The sequence below is a fragment of the Eulemur rufifrons genome, chromosome 28, assembly GCF_041146395.1.
Source record: "Eulemur rufifrons isolate Redbay chromosome 28, OSU_ERuf_1, whole genome shotgun sequence".
NCBI lineage: Eukaryota > Metazoa > Chordata > Mammalia > Primates > Lemuridae > Eulemur > Eulemur rufifrons.
The window spans coordinates 6,812,224-6,826,831 of NC_091010.1; the positions used below are offsets into that span (position 1 = coordinate 6,812,224).

Sequence of the window (14,608 nt, forward strand, 5' to 3'; positions counted from 1 at the left end):
TTCTTCAGGAATAACTCCAGAAAGGTTAAAATCAGATTCTTGGGAAGTTGTGTTGAGAATGAAGCCAATGAGCTTCCCGTAGCCAAACCAGATACTCAGAGCTCATACCCAAAAGGGGGAGCCCGCAGGGGCTGGTGCCTTCAGGGGTGCTGGGCCCGAGGGCTCACAGCTCTCGAAACGTCTATGAGTCATAAATTCTTTGCCTAGGCCATGTGCAGAAGAGGTTTTCCTACATTTACTTCTAGAATGTTTATTCTAGACATTTAAGTCTTTAATCCTTGAGTTAATTTTTGTATATGGTGAGAGCTAGGGATCCAGTTTCATTCTTCTGCATGTGGCTCTCCAGTTTTCCCAGCACCGTTCATTGAATAGGGCGTCCTTTCCCCAGTGCGTGTTGTTGTCTGCTTTGTCGAAGATCAGTTGCCTGTTGGTATTTGCCTTGGTTTCTGGGTTCTCTATTCTGTGTGTCTCTAGTCTCTATTCTGTCTGTGTGTCTACCTTTACACCAGAACCATGCTGTTTGGTTACCATAGCCTTGTAGCCTAATTTGAAGTTGGGTAATGTGATGCCTCCAGCTTTGTTCTTTGTGTTTAGGATTGTTTTGGCTACTTGGGCTCGTTTGTGGTCCCATATGATTTTTAGGATTGTTTTTTCTAATTATGTGAAAAGTGATGTTGGTATTTTGATAGGAATTGCACTGAATCTGTGGATTGCTTTGGGCAGTATGGTCATTTTCACAATATTGATTCTTTCAATCCGTGAGCATAGGATGTTTTTCCACCTGTTTGTGTCATCTATGATTTCTTTCATCAGTGTTTTATAGTTCTCCTTGTAGAATTCTTTCACCTGTTTGGTTAAATATATCCTAGAATACCTGGAATATTGTAAAAACTCTACATATGGTAACTATTAATAATGACACATATCTATTTTTAGAAGTAGATATTACTAATAGCATGCTCTCATACACTTAATGTCAACCATGTTACCAGTATTTCAGGAATCTCTGGTTGCCAAGTCTATTTGTCATAATATGATCATGGTAAACTTTTAACTTTTTTTTGACACAAGTTTTCACCCAAATTCTGCATAGCCTTTTTTGATCATTCACTTAAATAGAAGCTCAAAGGTAAAGGAAACTAGTCCTATTTGAATTTTAGATCATGTCACTCTTTGATTTTATTTATTTATTTATTTATTTTGGTAAACTGGGTCAGTATCTAAAATTGCAAAATACTCACAAGTATATGTGTGTGTGTGTGTGTGTGTGTGTGTGTTATTTTTCTGACACAGGTCATCGAGACTGCCTCTTCTCAAAGGGATGCTGTCCTCAGTGCTTTATACAGCAGTTTAAATAAAGTCATTCTTTATTGCCTCTCCAAGCCCCAGCAGTCCCTCTCAGAATGCCTTGGCCTTCTCAGCATCCTGAACTTTCTACAGGAACACTGGGATGTTATCTTTGCCACCTACAATTCCAACGTCAGCTTCCTCCTGTGTCTCATGCATTGCCTTTTGCTGCTCAATGCAAGAAGGTGAGAGCTGCCCACTTATTCTCATTCCTGCTGGTGGTCAATGCAGAAAAGAGAGATTTAGAGGGATGCTTGATTGAGGTCAATATAAATGATATAATCCTTTTGTTTATCTGGTCATCCAAACTATGTACAGTGTTATAATAGATAATATATTAAGTCATACCCATACCTGCCCATGTGGCCGAGGAGATGGAATCATCATGAGATAATAATTTACCCTATATCTACAATTCTAAGCTTATAAGATATCTCACTGATTTAATTTTTGAAGCAGAAAATGCCGACATTAATTGTACACATTGATTTTATGAAACAGCCAGATTTCAGAAACATTAACATTTGATAAATGCAGTCTTAGAATGGAAAAGTATAATTTCATTGTGCAAACCAGGAATAATTGTTCTCTTAAAAATAAATTTATACATAATATAAATTATATCTATTAAATAATAAGACATCCATAAGCACACTTGCCTATGAAACACTAATAAAAAGCTATTAATTTAAGCTTATTTAAATCCTTTTCTAGAGGGCTCAAGTTTGAAAATATATTTCTCCACACAGTTTCATTCCTGTCTTTCTCTGTGTGGCAGTGTGCACATGCCACGTGTCACCAGCATCATCCTGCCTGTGAGCACTGTCTGTTATTAACAGAGCCATGTAAGTGTTGAGGAAGAGAGGACAATGGGATATTGCGCTCAGCTCTTGTCCTTTTATTTGGTCATATTCATCCCAGTGCAAGTTATAAGTTTGATCACTTGAAAAAAAATCCCCAAATCCTGTAGAGTTGACTGTAAACACTACCATTGACTTGCTTAAAACTCTCTGGGAAGTATTGAGTCACCCTCCTAGCCTAGAGGAGGCACTTGTCTTTTTATCTGTCTGAAATAAAAGAATTCATTTTCAGTGTGTGGCTAAATTTGGGGAGTTCTTTGTTTTCTTTTCTTTTTTTTCCTGTATTTTAAGAATTAGGCCCTAGCCATCCTGAAAGCATAAGTAAGGGGAGCAGAATGATGACTGGCTTTTGTGCTTGAAATGACGCCCTCCTCACATTCTTGTTCAGCAAGATTGCCTCCAACATCCAAAGGCGACTGTATTCTAGAAATTTCAAAAATGTACATTCTCATATGTTAATATGTTTTCCTTGCTCATCATTGTCAGTTCAACCCACAAACACTTACTGAGTGCCTATTGTGTTGTGTCATAATGGGCACATGGAAATTAACATCAGTAGGACCCCCAGAGCACACCATTCCTAGGAAACCTAATGTATAAACCACTGTGCCCCCACTTAGAACTGGCTACATCATGTGTGAGACCCCTGGAAAAATTTAAATGCAGGGCTCATGTCCAAAAATTACTCCAAATTTCAAGACGGGTAACAGCAGAGCCCCAAAACGGGGCCCTATTTATTGCACAGATAGGCACACCCATAAAGCAGCTCGGGCCCCATTCAAGGTGGCATGAAATCAGTGCCAAAGAAAGGCAGAGTTGAGTGTTTTGGGAAAGCGCCAAAATAAGTGGCCAGTTTGTTGGTGAGGAACCAGGAGAAGGCCCAGGGGCCTGCTGGGAGCACGGATGGAATTCCACAATTCCACAAGATGGGACTTCCCCTGAAGAGAAGGTGCTTTCCCTGCTATCCAGAATGCCACTGTTAATATCTGCTGTGGAAGTTGTTAAATAGTGTTTGCTTTAACTTGATGAGGTAAGTTTTTCCATATTGATATGCCCTGAGTTTTGAGTGTAATTATTTGTAATAAAGAACAATGGAATGGTCCCAAAGAAACTAGAGGTGATAGTGAAAAATCTCTTGTCCACCAGTTATCCAGAAGGATTTGGATTGGAGCCAAAGCCCAGAATGTCTCCTTATCATCAAGTCTTCCTTTCCCCAAATGAAGACGTCAAAGAAAAAAGAGGGGAAGACTTTCCAAGTTTGAGTGATGGTACATTGTATTTGTTTATTTTTGGGGGGTGGTGCTGGTAGATGGACAGTGGTACCTGCTGGGCATACGGTCTTCAGTTTATCCTTCCCAAGGTACGAGAGCAAATACCATCAAGGAAATTTTCAAAGGCCAGAAGAGGACATGGGAAATTCCAGAGTAATGTGGTAGTTAGTGTAGCAAGGTAGCCTAGTACAAAATCACCCTAGAATGGTCTTTGTGTATAATAAATGGAATGGAAAGGAATGAATGGATGGATAGATGGATGGTGGGTGGATGGATGGAAAGAAAGCTCTGTGGGACTTGGTTAGACTAGGAGCTTAATCCGTAGTGTTTCACTAGAAGTTGAAACTGGCATGCCATCTCACCTAGTTCAAGCCATTATCTAGTTGCCTCTCGGCTTTGTTCTCCAGTAAATGGGAAGGAAGTAAACAAACTCATTACTCTCTATAAGACTTTTGGCTTAATGGAGTTTATTCTTAGATTCACTAATCTCAAATCAAGTTTAGCAATATAGCAGCCAGTCCTCTGTGTTTGGGAGATTACACTCTCTCCTGATCTAGGAAGCAGAAGCTTCAGTACACCGTTGTCTGCCACTTTGATTTGCAGACTGCCACTCACCTTGTGATATCTTGTGATATAAGATTATATGCACAAGAGCCTCTGTGTTCTGGTCACATAGGTGCCCAAAGCCAGTGCCCAAAAATCTTGTGACTTTTGCATTTATGCTGACACTGTATTGATTACAGCATGAAGATATATACTTTGGGAGTTGGCTGGTAGAGCTGGACTGGGCACTGTCCATCCCCCTAGGGTGAGAAAAACAGTCTCCAGAGGATGGGCCAGAGGGAAGAGCCAGTGGTCCAAGATCAGAGGACATGTAGGCCTGGTTCAGGGAATTACAGATGTCGGGCACAACAGACAGAGGTGGCTTGGTAGCTCTATCCATGTCTGAGCAGTTCCAGGGCACTGATGAGTGGGTGATGGGAATCATGTTCCAGGGCTAGGAGAGATGACTGGCTTGGGTCCTGAACCCCGGGGCACATACTTGAGTCTGGCGTCCATTCCCCTGAGAAGCCAACATGTTAGGGGACATTGGAAGGAGCCATTTGGCTACACAGAGGCCACACAGTGTACTTCTGTGGCGTGCAGTGGAATTGAGGTGTCGGGGGAAGATGCTCTCTGAGCCCATCCATCATGTCTCCTAGTCTAGACGCGTGAGGCAGGCAGGACTTGATGGTAGGCAGTTAGAGGTGGGGGAGGCCAGCTTGCATGGATGTTGGCAGCATTGTTGTCAGTCCCATGGCTCTACATACTAACTGCTTCTGGCTGGAGCTTGAAAACTGGTGTGATGTTCCAGACATGAAGTGAGAAGGGTATGGGTAAAGCCACTCACGGTGCACCATCTCCTAGCCTTCTCTGGGGGGTTCACTGCGGTCGGCCTGATTGTCCCATGTGCTCTCTCTGCTAGTCCAGCACAACATCCAGACAACAGTGCAGACTCTCTGGCAGAAGCTCGTGGCACAGAGGCGGCAGGCACTGGAAGACACTTTCAAGATCGATCTCTCTGTGAAACCTGGAGAGAGTGAAGTGAAGATTGAAGAGGTCACCCCACTCTGGGAAGAGACAATGCTCAAGGCCTGGCAGCATTACTTAGGTCTCTGTCCACTTGGCTCTAGGGAGTGGGAGCTGCTAGGTCTTATAGAGCCAGACTCCCCCAGGTTCCACTCGGGGCCCAAAGCCTTTTCCACCCAGACCCTTTTTCTCGTCCCTTTGGTGGATGGGATTGACATCACTAAAACCTCATGTTCCTTTCCTCACAAAGAATAAATGTTGCATTGCATCTTGGGAGACTGGAAGTCCAGAGGTGCCAGCCAAGCAGGCAGATTCTAGTAATCTCTTAGAGGAAGGGGCCATTGTGTGGAGGCTGTGGCCTGGGCTCAGGAGCTTGGGGTTCTAGGTCTCTCCCTGACATCCCCCTACCAGCTTGGAAAGTTTGCACCAAGTCATGTGATGACCTTGAGCCTCAGGGTCCTCATGTCCCGTCACTTCATGAAGTGAAGTCTGTATCCCCAAAATATTAACATGCCTTGCATTCTGTCAGTGACTCAACATTTTACCCTCATATTAGTCCAGGCAGTTGCAAGAATGCAGTTTTGATTTTTTAGGAGTTTACTGCTCTCAGATTATGGCTCATATACTTGTCATTCAGCATCACAAAATTCACAGTGATTTAAGAGCTAGTTATTTTCACGTATATTGTCCCAGTGGCACAGAACCTTTATCTAATTGGCTTTCCAAATTAGTCCTGGCAAAGACATATATACGTAGCTGTTTTCTTCCATTTGTGCTGCTATAACAAAATATCACAGATTGGGTAATTTATAAATAACAAATATTTATTTGTTCACAGTTCTGGAGGCAGGGAAGCTCAGGATCAAACTACCAAGAAATCTTGTGTCTAATGAGGGCTCTGTCTGCTTCCAAGATAGTGCCTGTTGCTGCCCCCTCTGGGGGAAAGAAACGCTGTGTCCTCACATAGCGGAGGAGACAGAAGGGCAAAAAGGGGCTGGGCTGGTTCCCTCCAGCCCTTTCCAGGCACTAATCCATTCATGAGGGGGAACCCTCGTGGCTTAATCTCTTCTCAAAAGGCCCCACTAATTTCTACTGTTACTAATTTGCCCACTTATGATTTATTTTATCTTCTTCTGATTGCTGAGTTGAAAAATTTACTTCAGTAATTTTTATGATTTCTGGATTTCCTTAAATAATAAAAACATTTAAGGCTGGAGTTCCTCCTGAGCACAGCTTTGCTGCTTGCCATAGGGTCAGTGTTCCCACTGTCATTTTCTAAATAGTCTGTTATTCCAAATTTGATATCCTCTTTGACTGAAGAGATATTTAGGAAATGTAATTTCTAGGGGCATTACATTGTCTTTTTATTATTACTTTCTAATATTTCTACTACCATGGTCATAGAACATGGCCTATGTGATTTTGACTCTGTCTGTTTCATGAAGATTATTCTTGTGGTCTATTGCATAAACTTTTAAAAATGCCCTTTGGGTATTTGAAAACAAATATATATTTTCTTTTGGTTGAATAAAAATGTTAACAAGTTATACATATATAACCAAACGTTTTAATTGTTATTATGTTTACATTATGTTTTTCAGATACACTATTACCTTGATTTTGTCTATTTGATCTGTCAAATTCTAAGAAAGATCTTCATTATGAATGTAGTTTGTCCAGTCCTTTCTTGTATTTCTAACAGTTTTTGTTTTACATATTTCAGTGTTCCATGGCCTAGTATGTCAAGGTTCATGGGATTTTATATCTTCTTAGTATATGATTTAACATTATAAAAATATCACAATTTAAAAAAAAAAAAAGGCCCCACCTCTTAATACCACCAATTGAAATAAGTTTCAACATGAAGTTTGAAGGGGACACATATTCAAACCATGGCAATACCTATGTACACACATGTACAATTTGAATCGAAAATGTCAGCTGCCATTTCAGGGAAAAGTGCAATAAAAGAGGACATATATACTCATGCACATAGAGTGGAATAAAACGGTAAGAGGGACCTTAAAGCTTACAAATTGCTCTCTTTTTGCCAACAACTGTATATTATTGAACACTTTCTACATTCCAGATCCTTTAAATACATAGTCTTATCTAATCTTCATGACACCCAGTGAGTTCAGATACTGTCATTCCCATTCGACAGGATGAGAATCCTGGGGCTCAGCAACTTCAGCTGACTTGCCCACTATCTCGCTGCACACCAGCAAGCTGTGAAGCTAGGGGTGGGTTCCATGCCCAGTGACCTGAAAGCCCACGGTGTTTGTTAGCCAAGGGAGGGTCAGAAGACAGCAGCGTGAGCTCGTAACCTGGGCTGTTTCCTTTCGTGGAAGCAGCCACAGTAGGCTGCTGCCCCTGGCTGGCCCTTTGAAAGCTGAGACAGCTGTAGAAATACTGTGTGCTTTTACTTCACCTCTGACGTTCTTTGTTTCTCTGTCCCCAGCATCTGAGAAGAAGTCACTGGCCAGTCGCTCGAATGTCACCCACCAGAGCAAAGTCACTTCGTGGAGTGGAAGCCTGTCCTCAGCCATGAGGCTGATGCCCGGGCGGCAGGTCAAGGACCCGGAGTGCAAGACAGAGGTGAGCCCAGACAGCTTTTCCTTAGAGAAGCACCAGGCATTTGCTTCAAACCCCATGAGCTGTGTCTCCTCTCTGCTGTCTGTCACTGGATGTGAGCTAATTCCATGTTCTTTGGAGCACGTAAGGGTATGTGTCTGGCTTCCCAGCCGAGGCTATGTCTAGGGGAGCCAGAGCCTGGGCTGGCTCCTTGCTTCTCTTCGTCCTTGGAGTTGGGCATATTTAGCGGGCACTAGCACACTGCTCAGCATGGCTGGGTGTGTGAGCCCAGCAAAGGGGGCAGAAACATTGGCTCCATTTCCAGGACACACAGTGGTGGGCCCTCTTGACCTTGTGGGGCAGAGCCATTGGGGTTTTCTAGTCCATTTCTTGAAAGCTGCATAACAAATCCTTCTAAAGCTCAGAGGCACTGACAATGATTTTTTTGTGACCATGGGCACTAGTGTAAGGAATCTGGAGCACAGTGGGCAGGTGGGCATCTCAGCTCCACAATGTCTGGGGCTGGGGCTCGGATCATGGGAAGGCTCAGTTACGCGTTCAGTGGTTGCTGCTGGCGCTAGTCTGAGCCCTTACCTGAGGCTATCGGCTGGAGCACCTGCACGTGACCCCCTCATGGGACCGGCTTCTTTACAGCATGGTGGCAGGGTTTCCAGGGCTAATGGGAAGAGACAGACAGACAGAGAGCGAGCACCAGACAGAGCCGTGTTGCCTTTTACAGCCTAGCTTCAGAAGCCGCATGGCATCACCTATGTGGAGACAGGCACAAAGTTCTGCCCAAGTTCAAGGGGAGGGAAATAAACTCCACCTCCTCATGGGGAAGTGGCACGTTCTGCAAGAACACATAGGACTGGAAAGGTGGCTGAGACTCTTTGTGGAAGACACAGTCTGCCATATATTCTAAGGCAGGGGTCTCTGACTTCTCCAGAGCAGACTGTGGCTATTGCTGGACATGGCCTCGGGGCCAGGAGGCCTCTCTCCACAGTGGGGCAGATAGCTGTGGGAACTCGGGTGGGGCTCCCTGGGGAGGTGGAGGAGGCAGCAGACAGACACGTTACCTGCGTCCTAGCTCTCAGTCCCAAACTCCATCTGCTCAGAATCTGTTGTCCTGTGGTCAGTGACTGATGGGGAGGCACAGTCACCAGATGATGGGAGAAGAGAGGAGTAAGAGGCTGCTTGCAACTGCCCAGGCAGCCAGGGGACAGAGAATTTCTCTTTCTAATCTTCAGGAATCATAGGCTTCGGGGCACGTGGAGAGAGAGCCCAGATGTAGAAGGGAAGGCCAGAAATGAGCTTAGCTGGGCTGGCCCACCACCTGGCTCTGAGAACTGAGGGCAAAGCCTACCTCTTTTTCCGGCTGTATCTTCAGTGTGTTGACTTGCTGAAGACAGTGTTCGATAAATGTGTTCATAGACTCACTGATTGAATGAATGAATGCGTGTATAACTCACTCAGATTCTATAACAGCTACATAAGACAGGCGTTGTTAGCCCTGTTACATAAGTGTGGAAGCTGAATCTGAAAAGATTAAGGCTTTGCAGCCGTTAAGTGGCAGACTGAAGATAAGATCCCATCTCTGTGCTGCTGAGAAGGACCTTAGGCAATTCACAGAGCCTCTCAGAGCCTCCATTCCTGAATTTGCAACTGGAAAATGTGCTCTCTTTGCACCAGAACATGGGGAGGCACTTGGAAACTGCGCGTGCTTTAGAAATAGAAGACCGTTTACATAATTCCACGTTACTTTATAGCTCTCTCTGCCAAGAGGAAGCCGTCCCACAGGTGATGCTGTGTACTGAGCCCAGGAGCCTGGAGCACCCCCACTTGCCCAGGCATCTGCTTCCGCCAACATCGTTTGTGGCAGGAGGGGTCCAGCCCGTCCTCCCTTGGCTTCGCCCTGGAGCTTCTACTCCTTGATCAAGTTAGCACTGTCCCCAGAAAGTCAGGTCATCCTGTCTGGGAGCTAGGGAAGGGATGCTTATGGTGCTGGGCAGGGACATTCATTTTGTGGAATCCTTGCACCTGTCCACGCTGCCTCTTGCCAAGGCTCCTTCTCCAGTCACTGTCATTGGCACAGCTCAGCGGCCGTGAGTACCAGGGAGATGGGTTGAGCAACAGCTCATTGGAGAGCAGCTTGAGTAGGCTGCAGTGTTTGGGTAGGTGTACTGAGTGACTTGTGACAGTTTGCTCTTGGCTCACATTGAGAGATCTGGAAGAAAGAACGTCCAAAGCTGGCTGTCTTTGGTGAAGGCAGACTGCTGAAGATGTTGTCTACATCAGTTGAGGTCTTATTCATTTATTCAATAAATATTTATTGAGTGCTTAGTCTGTATCCTGCTCTAAGCAGTGAGGTTATAGCAGGGAGCAAAACTGACATATTCTCTGCTCGCACAGAGCTGCATTCTAAGGGACAAAGATAGATAATACGCAGATAAATAAATTCATAAACGCTAGGGGCGCTGGTTGCAATGAGGAGAGATTGTGCAGGGTCAGGGGAGGGAGAATGGCGAGAGAGGCCCGGCCTTTTAGATGGAGAACGTCAGTGAAGCCATCTTTGGCAAGAGGGCATTGAGGCAGAGGGGAGAATTTAGGAAGAACATGAGCCTTGTGACTGTCTGGGAAAGGGGTTGGCAGAGAGGACAGTTGGGCACTGGCCCCGAGGCAGGCTTGTGCTGGGTGCTCCAGGGCAGCCAAGGCCAGTGTGGCTGGACTGGAGCAGAGAGTCACCCACAGCCACCCCAATTTCCGCACAGCTATGGGAGTCTCCTCAGCTGTCAGCACGAGGAAGAACCTCACTTTCAGTAACTCAAGAACAGCAGGATTCTGCAACTGAGTATGTTTTTCTCTTTGATATGGAATCCCGGAGAGAGAAGCATGGTCCAGCTTTTGTAACTACACACACCTGAGGGGATAAATTTCTGTAACACACACGTCCACAAACACAAATATGCACACGCACACTTCTCCACGGCTTCTTCCTGCCCCTTTGAGCCCACTTTACCTTCAACCTGATTTATTCATCCTTTCTACTGTTACAGTATCTTGTGGATTTTTAAAAACATTATTTTCAAAACAAAGAGGACTCTTAATTTTGAACATCGACCGTATCTTTGCTTATCAGCATCCTATACAAGTAGCTCCGTCGGGGCTGGGCACAGTGCCTGCCACATAGCAGGCCCTTCCAGAACGTGCCGGGAAGTGCGCAGAGCGAGGGCGCAGACGCTCGCTCACCCTCCCTTCGCTGGGAGGAAACTCAGCAGCCTTCAGCCCCCCACATCCATCGCTCATCTCCACGAGATGTCTTTGTCACTAACAGAAGGCACAACTTCTCAGGTACATATGTACACTGTGATGTCATAGGATAAGAGCATCAACTATTTGCCCTGGGGTCTGTTTAATTATTTTTAAAAATTAATTTTGATTATTACAGCTGATTACACCTCAGTGAGCAATGTAATTGATATTTTCTAATGTATCCCAAGGAACATTTTGTACAACACGCTTTTTGTTGTTGAAGGTTAAAGACTCCGTTATTGGTTTTTCCCTAAATATGCCCACATCATTAGTCCCTCCAGTGAGAAGGTCGCCATCTGGAAAAAGCAGCATGGAGACATTATTCAGGCACAAGTGCATGAAATTGGGGTTTCTACATCTTCTGTCTCTCTTCTGGAAAGAAGAGGCTTGTAATTAAAGGAGTTGGTATTGGAGGCAACATTATTCATTTGGTGTTATTCCTTATCCTGTCAGCAGCTGACAGCTCTCTAGCACTGATAAATTGCTCCTTGGAGTGAGACATATGATGTAGGATCCATAATTCCTCTTACCTATCTTCATTTTCAGTAGAAAATGTTTTCTTCTTGGCAGGTGAGCTGAACTTTGAGGCAAGGCTGATTTGCTAGATGTTACTTCTGCTCCTTCCCTTTCTGACGCCATCACAGTAGTCACTTCTGGGATCAAATTGTGAAGTCACCACCTTCGGCATAGTAAAAGCCAGGGATCTCAGCCTGTTGGACAGAGGTTGGGAACTTGGGCTCCCCCGAGGCCATCAAAGGCCACCTCAGGGTGTTCTGCAGGCCACGCTCTGCTCGGAGAACTCCTGACTGCACTCTGGGCCGCTGTCCCTCCTCACAGCAGTGGACTCGCTTTGCTTGCCTGCTCAATCTCAGACCTCCCCGTTTAAAAACAAATTGAAAGATATCAACAACCATGCTAGTTTCTTAGTTTTGACAGATACACCATGGCAATGTGTGATGTTAACTAACATCTCGGGAAACCAGGCGAAGGGCAGACAGAGACTCTCTGTGCTGTCTTTGTCACTTTCCTGCAAATCTAAAATTATTCCAAAATACAAAGTGTGTCACCATCTGTTTTAAAGAAAAGTATTAGCAAACAGAAAATGAGCACCCAGGGGGAGGGGGCAGGGGCCGGGGAGGCAGCTGCGCCTAGAGCCAAGTCTGGAAGGGCAGTGGGTTCAAACCCGGTGCGGTGCAGGGCACTCGGGTGGGGAGAAGGCTGGGCATTGCTGGTGGTAAGACAGGAACCAAGGGGGCGGACAGAGGCCAGGTCAGGGGGCGCTGTGCGCTGGGCTAGACGTTCGCGTTTGCGTGTAGGTGGGGGTTAAACAGGAGAGGGGCACACCTGTGTCTACAGGTGAGATTTCAGGTGAGGGCCCTTAGGCAGGAGCTGAGCCAGGGGCTGCGGCACGGTTCAGGTGGGAGGCAGTGGGAGCTGCAGCAGCAGCAGTTGGAGTAGTGAACACCAAGGAACACACAAGAACATTTTGTCCACCTGAGGCTGGGACGAGTGAGACGGGCACCCAGGACAGAGGCCTGGCTGTGAGAAGAGAGGGCACTGGGCACAGGAGGGGCGGGACTTGGGTGGCTCTGTTGACTTTTCAGAGCACAGGGAGGATCGAGAGCCAGCGGAAGGGGTCAAAAGTGCAGGGTGGCCACTTCTGGCCCTTAGAGGTGTGGAGGTGGATGCAGCACCCTGACTGGCACTCGCCTCGTGGGCAGAGCGTGAACTGGATCTCACCCATCTTCCTCTCGGGATCCGCTGTAACGTGTGGGCAGCCTCCCATGCGGGGGCCGGGCAGGCCCCACCAGAGGAGCAAGACCCACACGCCAGCCTCTGAGCAAAGCTTGGGGGCTTACAGAGGAGAGGACCCCATGGAGGAGGGTCAGGCCCTGTGTCCCCCACGTGCCACTGGCTTTGGGGGATAGCTGCACAAGCTCCCAATTGCTGGTTTCGAAGCCACATATTAACAAGCTGCAGCAGCCCACGTAGGGAAGTCAGGGCTGTATGAAAATTAACAGAAGGGGATGAGAAGGCACCAGAAGCCAAAGGTTGACACTCTGAAGTTGCTAAAATATAATAGACAAACTTTTGTAGAAATTCTCCTTCTCCCCTGGCAAAACAAGGGAGAAGAGGAGACATCCCCACCACCCTGTCCTCTAAAAGCTGCGCTGGGGGAGAGCCCTGCCCACCTCCCCTATGCGACCAGCAGTGCCCCCTTCGGGGGCCTTGGTGACCTGCGAGGCAAGGGACCTGTGTGGACAGGGGCCTGTGATCTGCCACTGGCTACTTCCCTTATCATGTGCCAGCCCCACTGTCCCCACCCAGCCATGGCACAGCGCTGCCCCTGGCAGAGGGCAAGGTGCAAACTGAGGCTGGCAGCTTGGGGACAGCTCTGCTCAAGGCAGCCCTAGTTGAGGTCCCTGGCAAGGGAAATGACATTTTTGACCACCCTCTTTGAGCACTTCATGCATTATCTCTTTAAAAAAAATCATTGTGGAAATTTTTGAACATACACAGAAGTAGAGAATTTAATATAATGAGTCCCCATGTATCTATCCATCGCTTGACTTTAACAATCTTCATCTCATGGCCAATCTTGTCTCTTATCACTAGCCACTTTCCCCCTCTGCACTGAACAATTTTGAAATGACATCCCAGACATCATATTATTTCATGCGCAAATGTTTCTGGATACTTATTTTCTCTTTACAGAAATCATGAAACCCAAACACAAATTGCAGAGAAGAAAGCAAGTGTGCAGAGCTGCAGGGCGTTAGCAATCACGGTGGGAGTTCTCAAGCAGTTCATATCTTACTTGCGGCGTGTTTGCGTTTGTTTCCTGCTGAGGAGGGACTGTCTAGCTGAGGCTGAAGGCACGTTGAGCCTCAGAGAGCCCCATGCCGCAGCTTCATGAAGAAAGACGACGAGTTCTGCTGATGACTCGGCTGCACTCTGATTTAACACTCAGGCGGTCTGTGTGCGGGGGAGCGTCGCTTGAGGTGGAGGCCTCACATCACTCCCCTGGGATTAAACAGCTCCTGTGTCTGGAGAGCCCCAGGGGTGAGAATGGATTTGGGAAAATAGAAAGAGTTGGCTTGCAAATGAAGGTAGAATAGAGGGTGAGAGCTGAGGAAGTCCAAATGCAATTGTGAAAACAAAAGTTAGAATTTGCAGAGAAACTCTACTGCAAAAGTTAAAGTCAAAGATCTTTAAGAGGTTGCAGGAAAGTTTGAAAATTTGAAATTCAGAAGGTCATTGTGGGGAATATTTTTACTTAAAGTTGTGGTAAATTTAATATAATGTTTGTGGAAAAAGAGAAAGGACTTGTCCAGGAGATGAATGTAACTACGAGAGAAGTTTGGAAGCAGGGGCCTGTGTTTGGTGGAAAACGAAGACATAGGACTTCTAAAACTGAAGGGGCTGAGGAGCAAAAGAGAGGTGAAACCTTGGGGACAGGTTCTTGCTGGTGTGGCAGGAAAGCAGAGAGGCCAGCCTGCGCCCACAAATCAGGAGCGAGCAGGTTGGAGGGACAAGCTATGGAAAACCAGGGAAAAGATTCAGAAAACCTGAAAACACAGGCTTCGTAAGAGATCATGATGCTGTACTGTTGAGAAACCTAGTTGCGTTTGGTGGTGGTGGTAGGAGAAGTCTTGTGAACAAGTAATGAGATAGGAC

General features: G+C 46.1%; 1 protein-coding gene across 1 annotated transcript in view; it reads left to right on the forward strand.

Moving 5' to 3' along the window:
• The window catches only part of WDFY4 (WDFY family member 4), a 262,564-nt gene that overhangs the window by 110,715 nt on the left and 137,241 nt on the right, over nt 1–14,608 (forward strand). Inside the window, exons 35-38 of the mRNA XM_069461073.1 lie at nt 1,294–1,532; nt 3,354–3,475; nt 4,944–5,129; nt 7,509–7,645. Of these exons, the coding sequence (XP_069317174.1) occupies nt 1,294–1,532; nt 3,354–3,475; nt 4,944–5,129; nt 7,509–7,645 (684 nt within the window). The remainder of the gene's footprint in view (nt 1–1,293; nt 1,533–3,353; nt 3,476–4,943; nt 5,130–7,508; nt 7,646–14,608) is intronic.